Source organism: Henckelia pumila, chromosome 2 (genome assembly GCF_033568475.1).
Source record: "Henckelia pumila isolate YLH828 chromosome 2, ASM3356847v2, whole genome shotgun sequence".
NCBI lineage: Eukaryota > Viridiplantae > Streptophyta > Magnoliopsida > Lamiales > Gesneriaceae > Henckelia > Henckelia pumila.
The window spans coordinates 1550299-1570427 of NC_133121.1; the positions used below are offsets into that span (position 1 = coordinate 1550299).

Consider the following 20129-nt stretch of genomic DNA (forward strand, 5'->3'; position numbering starts at 1 on the left):
GTTGAAAATAACAACAGAACAAGAACTCCGAACAGAGGATATGGAGCTTCTCAAGGTAACTCTAAATCACAGAGATATAGAGTTAGAAAATAAGGTATCCCTTGAAGATGTCAAAAAGAGGATCAAAGAAAGTTACAATGAGCATCCTTTGGCATGGTGAGATAGAAATCAACTCAAAGCCAGTCTTACTCTAAAGGAAGGCAAAGAGTATGAATTTGTCATATATAAGTCTATCCCAATGAACATAACAGATCAAAGGGATATGAGAATGATTATCAAGGAACATTTGGACCTTGGTCTAATCAAAGAAGGAGTTTCACCATACAGCAGCCCAGGTTTTCTGGTCAGAAATCATGGTGAAATAAAAAGAGGGAAACCCAGGTTAGTTATTAACTACCAAGGTATTAATAAAATCTTGGAGTTTGATGGGTACTTCATACCCAGTAGAGAACATCTAATTAGCTGTGCACAAAATGCTAAAGTGTTCTCAAAATTTGATTGTAAGTCTGGATTCTACCAGATTTGAATGGAGGAAGGCAGTAAGAAATTCACAGCCTTCTCTACACCACAAGGACATTATATCTGGGAAGTTATGCCTATGGGATTGGCTAATGCACCCCAAATATTTCAAAAAAAAATGGATAATCTTTTTAAAGATTATTTCAACTTTATATTTGTTTATATTGATGATATTCTTATAGCATCAAAAAATATGGACGAACATGTTAAACATTTAGAGATTTTCTCTAAAAATTTGTAAACAGGAAGGACTGGTTTTATCTAAAAAGAAAGCAGTCATAGCCACAAGAAAAATTGAATTACTTGGGATTGAGATTGATGAAACTGAAATAATTCTACAACCCCATATTGTGGAAAAGGTAAAGAATTTTTCAGATAAACTCAAATATATAAAACAACTCCAAAGTTTTTTAGGAGTAGTTAATTTTGCAGGGATGTTCATAAACAATCTGGGAATGTACAGAAAGGTGTTCAGCCCTTTGTTAAAAAAGGATGCAAGGTTTATATGGACCGATGACCATACTAAAGGGGTGCACCAATTAAAGGAGATATGTAAGAATCTCCAAAAAATGGCTATACCCGTGGATGAAGATGATCTGGTGTTATTTACGGATGCTAGTGATGAATGGTGGGCAGCAGTGCTTACTAAGATCACTCCGGATGAAAAATACCATGCAGATACTGTAGCGGTCTTTTTTCAGAATCTGAAGCTATCAGATGACATATCAACGAGAAGGACTTTTATGTAGTTAAAAGGGCTTTCGAAAAATGACCATTATTTTTACTTGCTAAAAAATTCACTTTGAAGGTTGATAACACTCAGGTAAAATCTTTCCTAAGGAATAAGATTGAATCTAAACCTGAGAAAGCTAGGTTATTAAGATGGCAAGCTTTATGTCAAAATTATATTTTTGATATTGTTATTATTAATCTTGCAGATTTCTTAACAAGAGATGGAAGGAAGTGACGTAGATTACATCATGAAAATGCAGAGGCATCTCAGGGAACACCTTGGGCTGCTTCAAACCGAGTTCAACCAGCTTGTCCTAAGTGCCGATATGGCAGGCAGGTTACAACAAGCTGATCATATCAAAGTATCCAATCGAATCACAGGATGTATGCAAGCTCAAACTCAACTATGAGCTGCTATTCAAGGGCCAATTATGCGTGCCATAGAAAAATCACTAGTTTCTCAAAAACAAGAAATGTTAAAACCATTGGTTTTACAAGAACAAAAAATACAACCACCGGTTGTAAAACAATATGTTGAGGATTCTAATACTCAAGAAACAAGCGCCAATCTATCATCAGCTTTTGATGATCTAGATAAAGCAACAATTGATGATGATAACTCATCAAGTCAACCCTCCGCCTCTGGGGTAAAAGAGAAAGAGATCAATCTTAGGTCTCACACCAACAAGGGCAAATCTAAGATCGATACTAACCCAGCTGTCATTTCTCCATTTCAGGTTTATCAACAAATATGGGAGAAATTAAGCACAAGAAGTGAAATCAACCCGATCACTTGCAGGGTTGATGTTGCAGGAATATATCCAAGGGTTTGGCTAAAAAACAATGTCAATCCTAAGGATGTAAAACTATGGTATGAATTTGGGGCTCTAGCCTCAATTTATACAACTTCACCAAGCTTCCAGGAAATATCACAACTACCAAAATGGATTCAGGAAGCAGTCCAAGAAACATGGGCAAAATAATGATCATTTGTCCAGAGGAGATGTGCTCGAGTTATACTTCTTTAGTGCAGCTCCAGAACCAACAGGGAAAGGATCACACCAGCCCTTTCATTTCATCAAGCTAAGGAGACCTGACATGAATAATCAAAGATTTATCAAGGCTTCTATATCTGAAGAAATACCATTGGTGTCCACTTTTGGAGAAAATGAAATCTCAACCAGAAGTGCATGGGGCATTTGGGTTTGTCTCACCGAGATGGATAAGGTCAAGTTTCCGTTCAAATTTTATCAAAATTCTGTGAACGGATCATTCCTGTTAAACACAATGACAGGAAAAACTACGGCTTTTGCGGAAGAACTCTTCGAAAAGAAGAAGAACTTTTTGTGGAACAACAAGCTAACGGGGAGTAAAGAAACTCGCCGAAAATTTTGTAACATGACTCATATCGGAAGATGGTCAGAGAATATCTGCCCAGAATGTCCAAACTAGAAGGAGCTAGAATTCGAAAAACCTTCAAACCCCGAACGGATCGAAAATTTTTTTCCAAGACAAGCAAAGGTGGACAGAGACCACCAAAACCGTGTTTTCCTAGGGGCCCACTGCAAAAGCAAAAGATGTTCCGACAACAATAAAGAAGGCATGTGAGGAGAATAAATCCAAAAGAAAAATTCAAGCATGTGACTCCTCCACTAGTAAAAGATGTCATCAGGCATGTGACTCTCACACTAGCAAAAGATGCCATCAATAATGGCATAAAGAATTCAAGACAACTGTAAGATTCCCTGAAGTTTCTCGGTGAAACGAGTGGAACTTCGGCTATAAATACAGGATTTTGAGGAAGCTGAAGACATCGATCATTCCCTTCAGTTTTCTTACGAAATAAAAATTATTGTAATATTTTTCTTTATGAGTTTGTGTTAAATTTCTGTTTTATGTATTTCAAGAACAAGGCTACTATGAGTAGCTAAACTAGTTATCTTCTCCTCTTCAAAGGAGGTTGATTTATGTAATAATATGTTGTCTGAATAAATTTTCTAAGTCTCTTGTTCATCCATGCTTATATTTTATAATTAGTTTTATATACCATATGCCTTAAGGTAGAAAATGAATTAAGGCTGTGCTGGGTGTCGTTGAAGGAGCTTGTGCAGAAACCATCTGTTGCGACTGCGTGGTTGAGTGTGAAGAGCACTTCGTAAAACTCGGCAGGTATGACCCGACGACACTATGGTCAAAGAGGTATTTAATTTTAATTAATCTTACGGAAGCATGATGGGCTTATGCATAACTTTAATAAAATTGGAAAATAAAAGACAGAATATGTATTATTTAGTTTCAAGGACATGTTCGAAACACTTTTTAATTGAAAAGGGATATTTCAGGATACGAAAAACAAAAGAGATATAATTGACTCAATAACGAAACTAGAAGGATATATTTAGGAATTATCCCTGAAAATGTCATCATTACATTTTTTTTTTACTCTTTTGTGAATATTTTGTTGATGAAAATGGTATTTTTGTATTTTTTATTTCATCATTTCTTATTTTTTCGTTAAAAAATGTATTATATAAATATGCAACACATAAATCAACCAAGCACTAGTATGCGTGTGTATATATATAAATATATATATGCGTGTGTGTGTATTAGTATTTTTCTGCATACAATGTGTATTTATATAGTTGAAATATAATCCGAGCATGATAAAAGATTTAAAATTATTGATTTTTCATATTTTTTTATTAAGAATATTTTTTTTTTTTTTTTGTGTTATAAGAATTGATGTTCTGGTATCATTACTCAAAATAATAAGTTAAAAAAAGTCTCCCACAAACATAACTTAAAGTCTGATGCTACAACCAATGAGCCCTTAGCCCATGGCTAAAGGTGAGGCTCTGAGACTAATTGGTCTTACGTTCGACTTTCGCTGATTGCAGATATTTTTTCTAATTTATTTAGGTAGATTTAAGTAGTTTTTTTGCCCGAGATAAGCAAGTCTCGAGTCAATGCTCAAGTCCCGTCGATTGTGCGGACAGTTTCATTACTTTGTTGTCATAGGCGGACCCATATAGGGTCGGGGGGCACAGGCCCTCCCTCAAATTTTCATAATTTTTTTTATTATATATTGTTTTATTTATTTAATAAAATAAAATATAATACTTATCAATTTTAATTCATATTTGTGTTATACATTGAAAAATAAAATTATTTAGGGACTTATAAATAATATAATAAATTATTATGTATTGATGACACTATTTTAAATTTTTTTCTTATCATTTAATGATATAAATTATGCATTCGTGATTTTTTTATGAATTGCAACGTTTAACATAGTTAGATTTTTATTTTTTTCTGAATTGCATTTTTCTGATATCTCAATTTTTTAATGTGTTTAGCTTGTATCCTTTTATTTTTAAAATTGTTAACATGTATATTGAAAAAATGTACTAAATTTAATGTATACAAAATAGATAAAACAAAGTGGTCATCTAAGCTACCACCCGACGAAACAACACGTGGCTCGGCTATTAATTGCACCCCCTGAAAAATAAATAAATAAATAGTGAAATAAAAAAAATGACATTATTGTAAATAAATATCCATAAAAAGACAAAAAATATAGTGAAAATGACATGTCCGTAAATAATTAATTATAATAGACAAAATAAAATAACATTTTGATAATTAAATATATACTAAAGAACAAACAAATAGAAGAGTTGACCATAGCAACGTACCAACCCCTCAACTTTAGTAGAATATTATAGATAGTATATACTAGTAAACATATGCACACGATGCGTGCATATAAATTAAAATTTTCTTGTCTATAACAAAATTTTATATGAAATATAATAAGAATTGAGTAATTTTATATATAATGTTATGTTTTTTGTTATTTATTTTTTATTATTGATTTTATTTTAAAAAAATTATGGTAGTTATGAGTAATGGTATTTGGAGACAAAAAATGGTATGACATAACCTATCAAAAGTAGTTATTATGTAGGACGGGTGTTTGACTAAATATGACATAACCTATCAAAAGTAGTTATTACGCAGGACGAGTGTTTGACTAAGCTTATTAAAAAGAATTTATAAGCTCCTAGTGCTTAAAAGCTGTTTTACGAGCTTATAAGCTGTTAGAACTTATTTTAAAAATAAGATCTTAAAGTGTTTGAGTAAACTTAATTTAAATAACTTAAAGATGTTGATATGTTTGGTATTATAAGATCTTTTTATTGTCAAAATTACCAAAAAATGTATAATTATATGAAAATAAAATTTTGAGTTATACACATACGAAAATAGTTTTAGAATAAACATATATTAAATAATAAAATTGTTTTAATATTTTACTTTAGAATTTTTTTTATGTGATTTGTAATTTTTTTTAAAATAATATTTAATATTTAATGTGTGGAGGATATGATGGAAATTTATGTAAATATTCAAGGATATTTTAGAGAGATAAAATATTAAAATAAGTTTTTTTGAAAAAAATACCTCCCACTTACTATTTTAAAAACAGTTATAAGGTGTCAAACAACTTATTTTGACAGCTAATAAGCTGTTTTTTTAAAAAATAAAATTTGAAAGCTTAAAAGCTCTAAAACATTTTATAAGCTGTTTGAAAGAGCTTTTAAGCTCTGCTAAACACCCAAACTTAGAGAAGAAGAGATAGAAGAGATGACATGTTAAATTAAATTATGATAACTTTGACATTAGGACGAAATAACGTGATAACATGGGTGCTCACTATGCTTGTTCACATTATCATTTATATATATATATATATATAGAGTTTCTTTCAAGTGTCCACTTACAATGACCACCACCATGCCCACCAATGATGTGACACTATTTTATTGAACTTACAATTTATCACATATTTATCACATCCAATAAAATAATGCCACATCATTGGTGGGCATGGGGTTGAGCTTGAAAGAAAATCCATATATATATATATATATATACATATATATATTTTTGTCTCTATCGAGACAATATTTAACTGGTTGTTCGCAAACTTAGGCGCTTCTCAGACCCAAAACTGCTCTCTATCTCTATTTTCATGATTGCGTCACTCTCTGGAAATGCCTTCCATTTTCTTGTTTGCAATTTGTAGGGAAAAATTATCATGACATTTCATTATTAAATTACTCCAGTCAATTCACGGTACACGATTCAATATACGCGAACCCAAAATTTCGCGTGTCCGATTGATTGTTCCTGAAACCCTGGACGAAACAGAGTTGATCTTTCGATGTCCGATTGCTTACGGTAATTGGCTGCATTATTTGAATTTCGGGCAATGTGGGCTGGTTCATGCTGAAAAGATTGGATCTTGGACCTGGGTCGCGTTTGCCTCGACGTTTTGTTAAAGTTTCCTGAATTGTAATCGGAATTTTCAAGTCTCATGTACGTCGGTACAATTCGAAATATATTGGTGGTACATTGACTGATATCCGTGTGTTAAGCCAAGAATTCGTTGAGATTGAGATGGGGATTTCAAGAATGAGTTGGTTTTGTATTGCCTAACGCAGATTTCAACTCGATTTTTTAAAATTAATCTTGGGGTGCATTCTATTTCAGAGAATAAGGTTGTAGGATTGAAAGGTGGGGTTTTTATTGATCATGGATCTTTGATCTGTTTTGAAGTTTCTTTGAATGTGGATGATGCTGTTCGAATCGGCTAAATGCCGCAGGTACTCAAGAAAAGCAAAATAGGTTTTTATTTTTGGAACCTCAAGTTTCCTGTTAAGAAAAACAGGGGACTTAAATATTTGTATCGAATGGGTTGCATTTGTTCCAAAGGCAGTACAGATGATGATGATAACAAGGTTAAGAACGAGAGAGAGTTGAAAAAAACTTCAAAAAGATTAGTTTCATCATCAAGGAATGAGGAGGTTGTGGTGGAGATTGATAATGGAGGCAACGATGCAACAACAAGGCTTATATCAGGAGAGCATGCTGTGAGAAGTGCCGGCTCCACCCCATCTGCTTGGGACGAGGGGAGTAAGAAGCCTATGGTGTTTGAGAAACCTGAAATGGCCAAAATACAAAGACGGGCAACTATGGAGGTGGGAACGCGAGGAGGGCAGCCTCAAATGTGCAGGGTATTAAGTGTAAAAAATGGAATGGATGGGGCGCAAGTTGTTGCTGGATGGCCATCATGGCTAACTGCTGTGGCTGGGGAAGCTATCAAAGGATGGATTCCTCGAAAAGCAGACTCATTTGAGAAGTTGGATAAGGTATATTAAGTTTATCCCGCCTTATTCTGAAGGCAGCATATATTTCTGAATCTTTTTTTGGTTATATTTTTATGGTAACAAATAGCTGTTCTTTGTCCCGACTTTTCTTGTTATTCGATTGCTTAAATTATTCTGCCGCTATATGCCACTCTGCATCTTTCTTGATGTGTATACTATTACCGTATCCATATGAATATACCCGCCTTGGTATTTGGATATCTCTGTGATTCTTGTGCAATGACAGGGATATCTCGTGATACTAGTTTTCTTTGGATAAAATTTACTCTGGCATGTTGTCCCTTTCAGCTTCATTTTGTGATGTTGATGTCTTCAAACATAAAATTCCCCGGTTTCCATCTTTTCACGTGTGGTAGACACTGTGGGTGGTTAATTACTTTTTACAGGAACCATTACTCGGTGATTTTGAAGCCATGCATATCATGTGAAATAAACTTTAATTTTCTCTTTTAACAACGACTTACTTTTGTTTGTAGTTTCCTGTTACCTCCCCCATATTGCTTCATTTAATTACATTTCATTATTATGTATTCCCAACCTTTCAGATTGGTCAAGGAACTTATAGCAGTGTATACAGAGCTCGTGACCTTGAAACTGAGAAAATTGTTGCAATGAAAAAAGTGCGATTTGTCAACATGGATCCAGATAGTGTACGCTTCATGGCCAGGGAAATCCTTATTCTTCGTAGGCTTGACCATCCAAATATCATGAAGCTTGAAGGTCTAGTCACTTCCAAGGTTTCAGGAAATTTATACCTTGTATTTGAATACATGGAGCATGATCTTACTGGACTATTGGCTTCACCGACTGTTAAATTTACAGAACCACAGGTTCGTGTTTCTATTCAAAATCGTTTCTCCATGTTCAGATCCTGTCCTCGTGAATTTTCAATTGACATACCACTGTAAATGATGTTTCTGGTTGCTATTTGCTACCTCTATGCATCTACAATGGGAGGCAGTGTTTGGTGCTTACACATGGGATTCATATCTTTCTAGTAGAATGTTCTGTCTAAATTGGTTGGTTAATAATTTTTACCCTAGTATCGGCAAATAACTGGTAAAATCCTGTGGTTGCATGTTAGATATTATGACGAGGCATATTATGTGCGATGTTGCAACTCTGACAGATATTATAGCTTGCTCATGATAAGACTTTTCCATGTCAGTCTAGATAACTGATTTTCAAAGCTAAACGTGGAGCTCGGGAATGAGAGCAGTAGAACTGTCAATTTAGAAAAGAGTTGGGTTTAGAGTGCCGCTGTATTTTGTTTTACCAAAAGAATTTTTTTGTTGAGAAAATGGTTTTGCCGACAGTTTATATGGCCACTGTTATTTTGTGCATTGACAAATAGGTATTCTTAATTATGCGTTATTTCCTTGACTTGCGACCCTCAAACTCCCAATTTTTGAATTTAAGAAAACATCATCTTTCAGCATAGCAATAACATGTTGTGCCTGTGTTGCGACTAATGTGAGAATAATTAAGATTCGATGATAGACAAATGTAGATATAATAGGCTGCTGGATATTGAAATACGTTTCTTGTGGAACGTTGTAGCTGAAAAATGTAAAATAGTTCGCAAACTGATAGCAAATAATATCTAGGGGTACCTCATTTAATTATAAAATGCCAAATTTAATGGTCAACCCCATGAAGGCTCGAGGACAGTTGCTCAAATGAGTTTTGGACAAATCTCATGACTCATATACAACTAAATGGGCCTGAGAAAGCATGAATTGGCTTCATTTTACTGCTTCATGTATTTCCCATCTAAGTTTGTGAATTCCACAAAGATATTGAACATCAATTCATGTTTAAGTGTATTACCCTTTGAACCATATATTTAAAACGAAATGCAGAGTGCACTATTTAATATTTATCCTGTCCTGTGTTGCATCATATTCTACTTAAAAACAGAGTAACAATTAGTATCTACTCTTCTGATAGTTTTCTTACACCCCTTGATGTTATCTGACTTACCAGCAAACCTTTTTCAGAATAGGATGAGCTTTGTACCTGTTGATTTGAGGTAATTTAGGAATTATAGATAATTTTTTTTACTTAATTAAAGAATATTCGTGTATGCCATCTGCAACTTCCACTTTAATTTTCAAAAAGTATATAATTTAAAGTAGAGGCTGAAATCTTCTTTAAAACTGAAGATGTGATTGTCATTTACTATGGGCTAAATTTTGACGCCAGGTGTGAAATCAATTGGTCAAAATTGGTTATTGAGGGTTTCTTGTATGGAAACATAGCTTGCACTGGGAACAATCTAATATTTATCATCTGCACTGCATGAACATTTTTATAAGAGATTATGTATTGGGCACGCAGATCAAATGCTACATGCAGCAGCTGCTTCGTGGACTTGAACACTGTCATAGCCGTGGAGTCTTGCACCGTGATATTAAAGGTTCAAATCTTTTGATCGACAACAATGGGGTTCTAAAGATTGGTGATTTTGGACTGGCAACTTTTTTCCGAGCAAATCAGAAACAGCCTTTAACTAGTCGAGTTGTTACCCTGTGGTATCGACCTCCTGAGCTTTTGCTTGGTGCTACAAATTATGGAGTTTCTGTAGATTTATGGAGTTCTGGCTGTATTCTTGCCGAATTGTTTTCAGGAAAACCAATTATGACTGGTAGGACAGAGGTACATTCTCACCTAATTGGACTTGAGATTTGAAGCATTTCTTTCTATCCCAGTTGTGAATGTCTTTAATTTTGTTTGAAGTTTATAGTTTTTTGCTTTTGATTAATGGTGGCAGAATAATTGCACCTTGATTTTCTTTACGTGTAACAACAGATTGTTGTTTCCTCGATTTATCGCGATCTTCTGATCGATGTTAATACGTATAGAAGTACATTTTAAATGAAGTTTTCCTTCAGTTTTCTAGGTTTACGTCTTATAAACAGTTATCCAAACAATTCTTCGGAAATGCTCTGTACTTCTTTTATGACCCTACGAATTGGCTTCTTGTTGAGAACTGACATTATATGCACAGGTTGAGCAACTGCACAAAATATTTAAACTCTGTGGTTCACCCTCAGAAGAATACTGGAAAACATCGAAATTACCACATGCGACAATATTCAAACCTCAACATCCTTATAAACGATGTGTGGCTGAGACATTCAAGGACTTCCCTCCTTCTGCTTTAGCACTTGTGGAATCTCTCCTTGCTTTTGAACCAGAGTGTCGAGGATCTACAACTTCAGCTCTTCAAAGTGAGGTAAATCTTCTTCTCTCCTGCAAGTTTCATCTGGGTAGTTTCAAACTTCATTTTGCTCCCTTCAGAATTTACACCTTCATATGATTTAGTCGCTTATTATGATTGAGCATAAATTGCAAGTGACTCGCACCTCTGAGCTGAATGGGTCCTTGAAACATTTTGTCATGAATTGCTTTTTATTGTGTGCGATACATGACACTGCTAAATGTAGCTTTGTCTGGACGGGCATACTGATGTTGTGCAAGGGGATTATATGATGTCCATGCTTGGAAAAACAATAATAGACGTACCAGTGATTGGAGCAACTAGAAGAAGACTACATATAAATATCTGAATAATTTAAAGAAAACATCCCTGCTTATCCTCTACACATGATTACTTCTGTAATTTATTTTTTCTAAACATGATATTTTACTGTATGAAGTTTTCTCTATATTGAATTATTCCTATTTTGTGCTTTTTGGTCGTGTTTTGATGTCTTGGAATCCCACATGTAGCTTTGTTTTATCATATTTATGCTCATTCCGATAGTTTTTTTAATCAAAATTTTCTTTTTTCTTTTCTTCTTTGTCGTGCTTGGTTCAAAATTATGCACTAGTTCCTTCTATTTCCGTTATTTGGTTTTCCTTGAAAAGCACAATCTCACCAATTTTTCTTTTGTAATCTGTGTACATATATGACCGCGTCTTTCCAGTTTTTCACAACGAAGCCTCTACCTTGTGATCCATCATCCTTGCCCAAATATCCACCTTGCAAAGAATTTGATGCCAAAATGCGAGATGAAGCAAGAAGGTATGCATTCCATCTGTTGTACTCTTGTGGATTTTTGCATTGTAACTACTGTTATTTCGTTGGAATCGATAAACTGTTGGCAACATTTTTCTGAAAGATGCCTTGTACTTCTTCTGTGATAAGAGCTGAGGCGGGAAAATTGCCATTATAATAAATGCATACTTGAAATTTTCAATCTCTATTCTATGGCTAAGGTTGTCCTCTATTCTCGTTACATTTTTATTCAACTTGATTCCAGACAAAAGGCTGCTGGTGGAAAGGGAGGTGGACTTGAAACTTCTCGAAAGACCTCTAAAGAATCCAAAGCTATCCTGTCTAACGGCCCTAATGCTGAAATGCGAGCATCTATCCAGGTACTTTCTTCGGACGCTTGCTTGGATAATTTGCAAGGCTTCATGCTATGTGCTGATAGTTCTTAGATCAGTATATCCCCTTCCAAATAATGCTATTGAGAGCGTGTTCTTGTTTGGTAATGTAAGCTTTTGGTGTTCAGACACAGAAAGGGCAGTCGAACCCCAAGAGCACCAGTGACAAGTACGATCCTGAAGGTAGTGTTTCTGGCTTCCGAATTGAACCTTCCAGAGGATCCTCGAATCATGGTCATACCATGCAAAGGGGAACATCAGGAAATTTGTTGGATTCTTATAAACCCCAGGATACAGCAGCACGATTGTCTAGGTTCTCAAATTCAGTGGCAGCTCGTGGCAATTCACAACTTGATTTTAGCAGAGACTCCAGCGCTCATTCCCATTGGCCAGAACATCGCTTGAATACTAGATACGAACAGATAAATGATGCTGAGTCCTCGCACCATTTACTCGAAAGACGAGATTTTTCCAACAAGAACAATGGAGCGATGCCTCGGAAGGAAACTTCAACGGTAAAATTTATTTGAAGTGATATTTCTTTTTCACCTGTTCCCCCATCTCACAAACTGAAAGAAAGAAAAGAGAAATTATCTAGTAAAATTATAAATATAAAAAAAAATGTTAGTCCACTTTCCATGACTTTGAGCTAGAACAAGTGGTTCCAGACATGATATCTGATCGAGGAGTTCGCTCATATTCAAGACCTGTACGTCTTGGATACTAATTTTGAGTGTTTATTTCAGAGTCTCTGGCTTATACGTGATAGATTGTGATTAATTTTTTTTTTTCTAAATCGTGATTACTGATAAACCATAAAAGTATGGTTGGAGACATCATTGAGCTTAAATCTTTAGAATAGTGATTTCTGACAGAGTCCTTATTGTCATTTTTTTCCAGAGTTACGCTCTAAAGAAGACAAGGATGCACTATTCAGGACCATTGTTGCTTCCAGGTGGAAGTGTGGAGGAAATGCTCAAAGAGCATGAAAGACAGATTCAACATGCTGTAAGAAAAGCTCGAATGGACAAGGACAAGACCAAGAAAGGCAATGGTGACTATGAGCAAACAGATTCACTCCTAGAATACGTCAACAACGGCCGTTGATTGTTGAGAGAAGCATACACTGATACTCTCCATTGACACAAACATTCCTCCTTGAGCAATGAATCCATCTGAATGACGTGAATTCTGTCTCCGGCTTTGTGCATGTGAAATGCCGTCACAGAGTCTAAGACCAGTCGGGGATCTAGAATAACCGATCAGTTTGAGAGCATATGTTTCTGAAGCAAATCTACAAGAAATAGGATGAGCAATGATTCAGGGAGGTGCCTTTTTTCTGAAGGATATGGAGTTGCCAACATATATACAAGTGAAGTTTTGCTATATATATATTCATATCATTCTTTATGAATGCAGAGCTAAATTTGCCGAGATATGAGACTTCACTCTTTAGAGGACAGGTTACATTGGCAGAAAAATTTCAGTATTTTCTACCTTTTTTTCTTTTTGCCAGTGTTTGGTGTTAATCCAATTGTATCTTATTAAAAATTGAGTTGAATAGTGCACAATTAACCAAACAATTCCATGTTCCCTGATATATTTTCCATCACGACTACAAGTTGTGTGTGGTAAACTATAATCATGAGTCATGTATATACTGTATACATTACAGTGCGTATGAAAAAAAGATTAAACAAATCAAGTGAATGTTCAATTCTTAAATAGTGACTAAAAATATTTCGATTATGATTTCATAATACAGAAGTTAAATTATGGGACAACTCTCACGTTCAACGAAAGATGCAACATACAAGAAAGTTTCCACCAAACTTTGGATCCACCAGAAAACACTTGCTTCATTCAAAATTCTTTGTGGTTCTCTGGTCTTTATCAGCACAAAACAATACTCATCGCTTCATCTCCAAGCCATGCTCAAGCCTCAAAGCCATCCCCTTGACACTATTTCTCACCCAACTCTGCACATTTCTTTCTTTAACTCAATGCTTGAAATAACAATAACTCCACATTCAAACCCCAAATTCAGAACGTCAAAAGTTCACCTTTTGTCATCTCATAAAATAGAATGAGGCCTAAAACCCACAACCCTTTTAGTCTAAAACTTCTCCTACTTTGTGTTATTCTTGCTTCTTTCATTCTCTTTATTCTGAGATCAAATTTGTCATCATCTCCCAACCAAACTCCGTCACCCAAAATTCACAAATCCACTTTCTTCCCAAGAAAATCTTCCAGAACCAACTCAAGAAACTCGATAACCTCGAATTGCTCACTCGCTTGCGCCAAAATCCCCACATCCTTAGCCCAAGTCCTAATCCATTACTCAACCTCAACCATCACTCCTCAACAAACACTCAAAGAAATATCCATTACATCAAGAATCCTAGACAAGAAGTCCCCATGCAACTTCCTTGTATTCGGCCTAGGCCACGACAGCCTCATGTGGCACTCACTCAACTACGGTGGACGTACCATCTTCATCGAAGAAGATGAGTCATGGATAGAGCAAATCAAGAGAAGATTTCCCATGTTAGAATCTTATCATGTTACATATGATAGTAAAGTTAACCAAGCAAATGATTTAATGCAAGTGGGAAAAGGGCCTGAATGCACTGCAGTTCTAGATCCTAAGTACTCAATGTGTCAACTAGCTTTAAAGGGGCTGCCAGCTCAAGTCTATGATATAGAATGGGATTTGATCATGGTAGATGCACCCACAGGCTATTACAACGAAGCTCCAGGGAGAATGACAGCCATATACACCGCCGGAATGGTGGCCCGAAACCGCCTGGTCGGTCGGGAGACTCATGTTTTTGTGCATGATGTGAATAGGGAGGTGGAGGATAAGTTCTCTAAAGCTTTTCTATGCGAGGGTTATATGAAGAAACAAGAAGGGAGATTGAGGCATTTTGTTATCCCAAGTCATAGGGATGATTTGAACAAACCATTTTGCCCTTAAGTAAGCAGCAAGCATCCACTACCTATCATCGGAGATAGGTGCTTTCCTACACAAAAAAATGTTGAAACTTCATGCAAAATCTCCCTCAAAATTCAAATTCTAATCCTAAAACTTTATAGGTGCATGCACTGATCCTAGTGGTACTTTTTTTCTTGGACTATGTGGTTTATATTTTTGTGTCTGATTGTATTTATTACGAGCATGCAATTTGAAAGCATCTTATTTCACTTATTTTCTTGTCAGGTTTCAAGAATTCATCAGACTCAATCATGCAATACTTTTTATTCACGGGCAGTGGAATTAATACTTTGACAATAACATTATTGTCAAAGTATATAAGCTATATATATACTTTCTGAAATAAGCTAAGCAAAAAAAATTCTCATGTCCTCTAAACTATATATTATATATATATATAATATATATATATATATATGCATTTATGCTCACTTATGTTTGTCGGTTGGTTTACTTATCGACCATCTCCATCTCTATCCCCTCGGGAAGAAATCAAGAAGTTAAAAGAACATTGGATTCCATTTCCGACAACATATTGAACCACTTTTTCGATTTGATCGTACGTAATAACAACCTCTAATTAAGTAATGACATAGATGTGTAATAATAATAATAATAATAATAATAATAATAATAATAATAATAATAATAATAATAATAATAATATGATAAATTTTTTATAATTTATTTAGCATGATAAACTATTAAATCGAAGCTAAAGTTCAATTCTATCATCGTTCAACTACACAAAATTAAGTTAGTTTTCATGATCAATATTTGTGACCATAACATTTGCACGAAATGCATTGTATTGGTGTCCAAATGTCTAATTTTCATGATATTAGTAATCAAAATATTTGTACACAAAATACAAAATATGGAAGGAGATCAAATATATTTTAACGATTAAACTTCATCAACTAAAAATGTATTTTAATTGCTTATATTAATGTTAGATGCAAACAATATATAATTTATGTAAGAAAATTTTAAATTGCAGAATAATATAAGATACATCTTAAAATTTTAGGAAGTATATGAAATACTTTCATTAAAGTTGTTTTCAAATTATTTCCAAGGAATAGCAATAATTGTTAAACATTATTTTTTTGAAAGGAAATTGTTTAAAAATTTAACTTCAAATATTAATTAATTTAATTCAGAAACAACCAAACAAATCATTAAATATGCGTTTAGGCCCCGTTTGGTTTTAAAAATTATGCCAAAAAAGCACTTTTTTAAGTGCTTTTTATTTAATAAAGTGTTTGGTTGACTAGAAAAGTGATTAAATAAACATTTTTTTAAGTCAAAATTAGAGCTTTTTCAAAAGCTAAATTTTTAAGTGCTTTTTATTTAATAAAATATTTGGTTGACCAGAAAAGTGCTTAAATAAGCACTTTTTAAATTAAAATTAGAGTTTTTTTAAAAACTAAAAATTATAAATTAAAAAAATACTTTTTTTAAAAAATATCTACAAAAAAAAATGTTGACCAAATCCGGGTTGCTCTTCTTCCCACAAACTTCGAACCTTGAAAGTTGAAACAAGAAAACACATATAAAGATAAAACGCATTTCTGAAGCCCTCTGAAGCTTTGGATAGGGAGAAAAAATGAGCAACGAATAGTAAGGAAGATTTGGGTCTAAGTTTCATCCTATATTTTCTGAATCCAATTTTGTTGATATTTCTTCTTCTTTTTTTCGTTTTTTTTTGTAGCGATTATTTGTTCAAGCTTCTTTTAATCGGTGACTCCTCGGTCGGCAAGTCTTGTCTTCTTCTCAGATTCGCTGTAGGTTTCACTTCCTCCCCAATATTGATTTATTTTCTGTTTATTTCAACTAATTTTGGTGGACACGTGGGGTTCTGCATGCCTAATCGAGTGCATTCTGTTCATAGTTTGATGGGTTCTTTTCTTTTCTATGTTTTTTTAACGTGTGATGGATCAAGATTTTGAGGAATAGGAAATGTAATCCATTTATAATGGGTGTTGTGAAACTGTTATTTTGTGGAATTGAAATGAGCAAGTAGAACATTGGATTGTGGGTGTTTTTTGTGTTATTGCCAAATAAAATTGTTGGATCAATGTATTCAGGATGATTCGTACGTGGACAGTTACATTAGCACCATTGGAGTTGATTTTGTAAGTTATAGCTTCAAACCTTTAGGAGTAGTCGGTGTACCTTCTTTTGATACGAGGGAGTTAACTTTATCATGCCGTGGGTTATAATTGCAGAAAATAAGGACAATCGAGCTGGATGGAAAGACAATCAAACTGCAAATTGTGAGTTAATCTTAATGTAGATAAGAACACATGATCTATTTTATCCTTCTGATTTTGCATTTTTTAAATCTGGTTCGTAGATTCGAGTTGTTTCTTACATATACTGTTCAGGGTTGTTATGATTTGAGTTGTTTCTTATTTTTTTTGATCATGTCCTTCAATTGGAAAGTTTTAGCTGTTAGTAAAGTATTTACGTATCTTCTTCTCTGCAATTCGAAGAAGTGGAAGCTCTCGTAATTGTGAGTTATGCTTAGCGATTTAAATGAGCTACGGCAGATGTATTAAAATTCTCTCACAACCTTTTTCTGAGAGGTGAATATTTCATTTAAATGATCACCAAGGCGGTTGGTTCTCATTCAAGGAAACAAAGTTCAAACAACAATTTTTAATTTGAGCATAATCTAATAAGCAAGTTGATTTCGAGGAAAACCTAAAAAGAGAATCAGATTTTCTTCAATACAAGAATTCCAAGCTTTCCTCATTCTGTAGACATCCAATAGTTCAGTGATTGTACATTTCAACAGTGTGATATGTTGTATGTGGTGCTATACTTAAATTAACCACTGTAATCATGAATTAAAAAGAGAAGTATGCTTAATACCTAATGCTGTGCTTTTTAAAATGTATTTCAAGTGGGATACTGCTGGCCAGGAGCGGTTCCGGACTATTACTAGCAGTTACTATCGAGGAGCTCATGGGATCATTGTAAGAAAGATGACTTGTAGTTATTCTTGAATTTCACGCTTAACCGCAATATTTGGATTTTGTGTTGTAACTTTATGGCGAAGATATGTTGCATTATGCATGCATGAATTGCAATTGTCGGAAGCATCATGGGTATGATATCTCAAGTATTTTTACTCTTCTGAAACAATAGAAGCTATTATGCATGTATTTTTTGTCTACGGAAACAGCTATTGTGCAACCTGTGTGATGATTTCTCATTTGTCTTAACTGCTCTTTAAGCTTCTGGTTCTTAACTGAATCTCATATCATTGATTCCTTTTCTACTCTCCTCCTTTGCTCCTTGTTTGACCTCTGGTCCTGACCTTGTTGAATGTTTTATGGGGTAGTCATTGCTTCCCCTGTGACGGTTACTTTTTTAACTATATTTCACTGTGCAGTACATGTAATTTACTAGCTAGGCACCAAATGTTGCAGCAAATCTCAGTAAATCTAAGTAGTACTGTTCATTTTCTTCAGTTGGTTTCAAGGACATTTGTTCTTCCTCTTGTTTGGGGGTGGGTGTATCATAAGTTATAACCATATTATTGTGCAAATTTTGCTACCTGGACCCAGTACATTTTCTACCTTGTAATTCTGGTTTAGATTATTAATGTTTGGTGTGACTGACTGTTATGATGGTCAAGTGTGGTTTTCAAAATTGGAATACATTTATTTTTAGATTTTAAAAGTGCACATGTATCTAGTTTACCTTCTTTTAATGCAGTCATCTTTAAATTATTGGTACCTAGGTCTTCTGCAAACTGCATATCCATGTCATGTTATTTCTGTTTTTCCCCCTAGCCCTGTATCCTTATGCTTGTATGTCAGCGCTGTGGGAAACTGTCAGGATCCATACTAAAGGACTCTTATGTCATTTAATTGTTTTTTATAGATAATGACATATTTATTGTCCTACTTTTTTCAAGAGACTAATTGTATTTATTATAATCACAATAGATTGTGTATGATGTGACTGAGATGGAGAGCTTCAACAATGTTAAGCAGTGGCTTAATGAGATTGATAGATATGCAAATGATAGTGTTTGCAAGCTTTTGGTTGGCAACAAATGTGATTTAATCGAGAGCAAAGTCGTGGACACTGCAACAGGAAAGGTAAATTCTTCATTCCTGTATATTAATGGATGCTTTGATTTTCTGTGGTCCTGAGTTTCTACAAAATCTGCAAATTAGAAGTAACATGCACTGAAATTTCTAGTGTGGATGTGGTGGGGATACTTATTTCTTCAATTTTACTGAATTTTTTCTAAAATGTCATGATCTTTGTATTGGACTATATTTGTTCTTTTCAGTGATGTATCCGATTAATAATAAATGAAGAGAGAGAGACTTCAAATTAGACAACCATCAAATAGTAGGAATGGCCACACATTAGCTTAATTTACATCTTGTTGTAATTAGTATGGTGTAATTCTGTTTGAATTGTATGTTTTCAAAATCTTGAGAATAGACCTGCCGTTCTTTCTTTTCTTTTTGGTGTTTCACTATTCCTTTATACTCGATGCTCGTACATTTTCTTTCAAATGCCGTATTATATAGATCTTTCACTGTGTTCTCAATTCGTATCCTCGTATTCTGGATCAAACTTGCAGGCATTTGCGGATGGGCTTGGGATTCCTTTCCTTGAGACAAGTGCAAAAGATTCTATTAATGTGGAACAAGCTTTCTTGACTATGGCTGGTGAAATCAAGAAAAAGTAATCTTAGAACTCATTTATGCATTTCTAGTGTTGGTCTTCACTACAATCATGGACTCAAATTTTTGTGATTTTATTTCGAATACCTTTAATTTTCTTGTCATTTCCTTCTAATATAAGATGTAAACTTTTGAGACTGGTGAATTTATGCAGAATGGGGAACCAGCCAACTGCAGACAAGAAATCAACTGGCAGAGTTCAGATAAAGGGACAACCAATTGAGCAGAATAGTAATTGTTGTGCTTAAGTGTTTCCTATGTGTAATTTGATGTTTAGAAGTTTGTAAAAAGATAAGAATGGTGTAATGACTACAAATGTCCTTTCAACTCCTGGTTACTTGTGAACTGCTGAACTTTTCTGTTGCACATCCTTTATGTTTAACTTTTCTGACGGCATACATTTCTTGAAATTTTTGTATGTATCAAAGTAGATGGATCATTTGGTATGTCAAAAATTTTACAATTAAAAATATTGTTCTTTAATATAATATTGAGTGCTTGGAGTTTGTTTTATTCACTGATGCATAC

At 34.3% G+C, this 20129-nt stretch overlaps 3 protein-coding genes across 3 annotated transcripts; all 3 read left to right on the forward strand.

Moving 5' to 3' along the window:
- Positions 1-6252: 6252 nt before the first annotated feature.
- On the forward strand, positions 6253-13508 carry LOC140885297 (probable serine/threonine-protein kinase At1g09600). Its single transcript, XM_073292257.1, has 8 exons — positions 6253-7475; positions 8039-8323; positions 9834-10151; positions 10504-10731; positions 11426-11523; positions 11762-11876; positions 12017-12403; positions 12789-13508. Exons 1-8 carry the CDS (start codon positions 6921-6923, stop codon positions 12993-12995), a joined length of 2193 nt encoding a protein of 730 aa, XP_073148358.1. The 5' UTR covers positions 6253-6920; the 3' UTR covers positions 12996-13508.
- Positions 13509-13678: 170 nt separating this feature from the next.
- On the forward strand, positions 13679-15245 carry LOC140885299 (glucuronoxylan 4-O-methyltransferase 1). Its single transcript, XM_073292258.1, has 2 exons — positions 13679-15005; positions 15109-15245. The coding sequence occupies exon 1, from the start codon at positions 13975-13977 to the stop codon at positions 14863-14865; it is 891 nt and encodes a 296-aa protein (XP_073148359.1). The 5' UTR covers positions 13679-13974; the 3' UTR covers positions 14866-15005; positions 15109-15245.
- Positions 15246-16377: 1132 nt separating this feature from the next.
- Positions 16378-19995, forward strand: LOC140879782 (ras-related protein RABD1). The gene is made up of 8 exons (XM_073283683.1): positions 16378-16506; positions 16598-16670; positions 16974-17021; positions 17115-17162; positions 17796-17867; positions 18846-19001; positions 19499-19602; positions 19756-19995. Exons 1-8 carry the CDS (start codon positions 16493-16495, stop codon positions 19847-19849), a joined length of 609 nt encoding a protein of 202 aa, XP_073139784.1. The 5' UTR covers positions 16378-16492; the 3' UTR covers positions 19850-19995.
- The last annotated feature ends 134 nt before the right edge of the window (positions 19996-20129 follow it).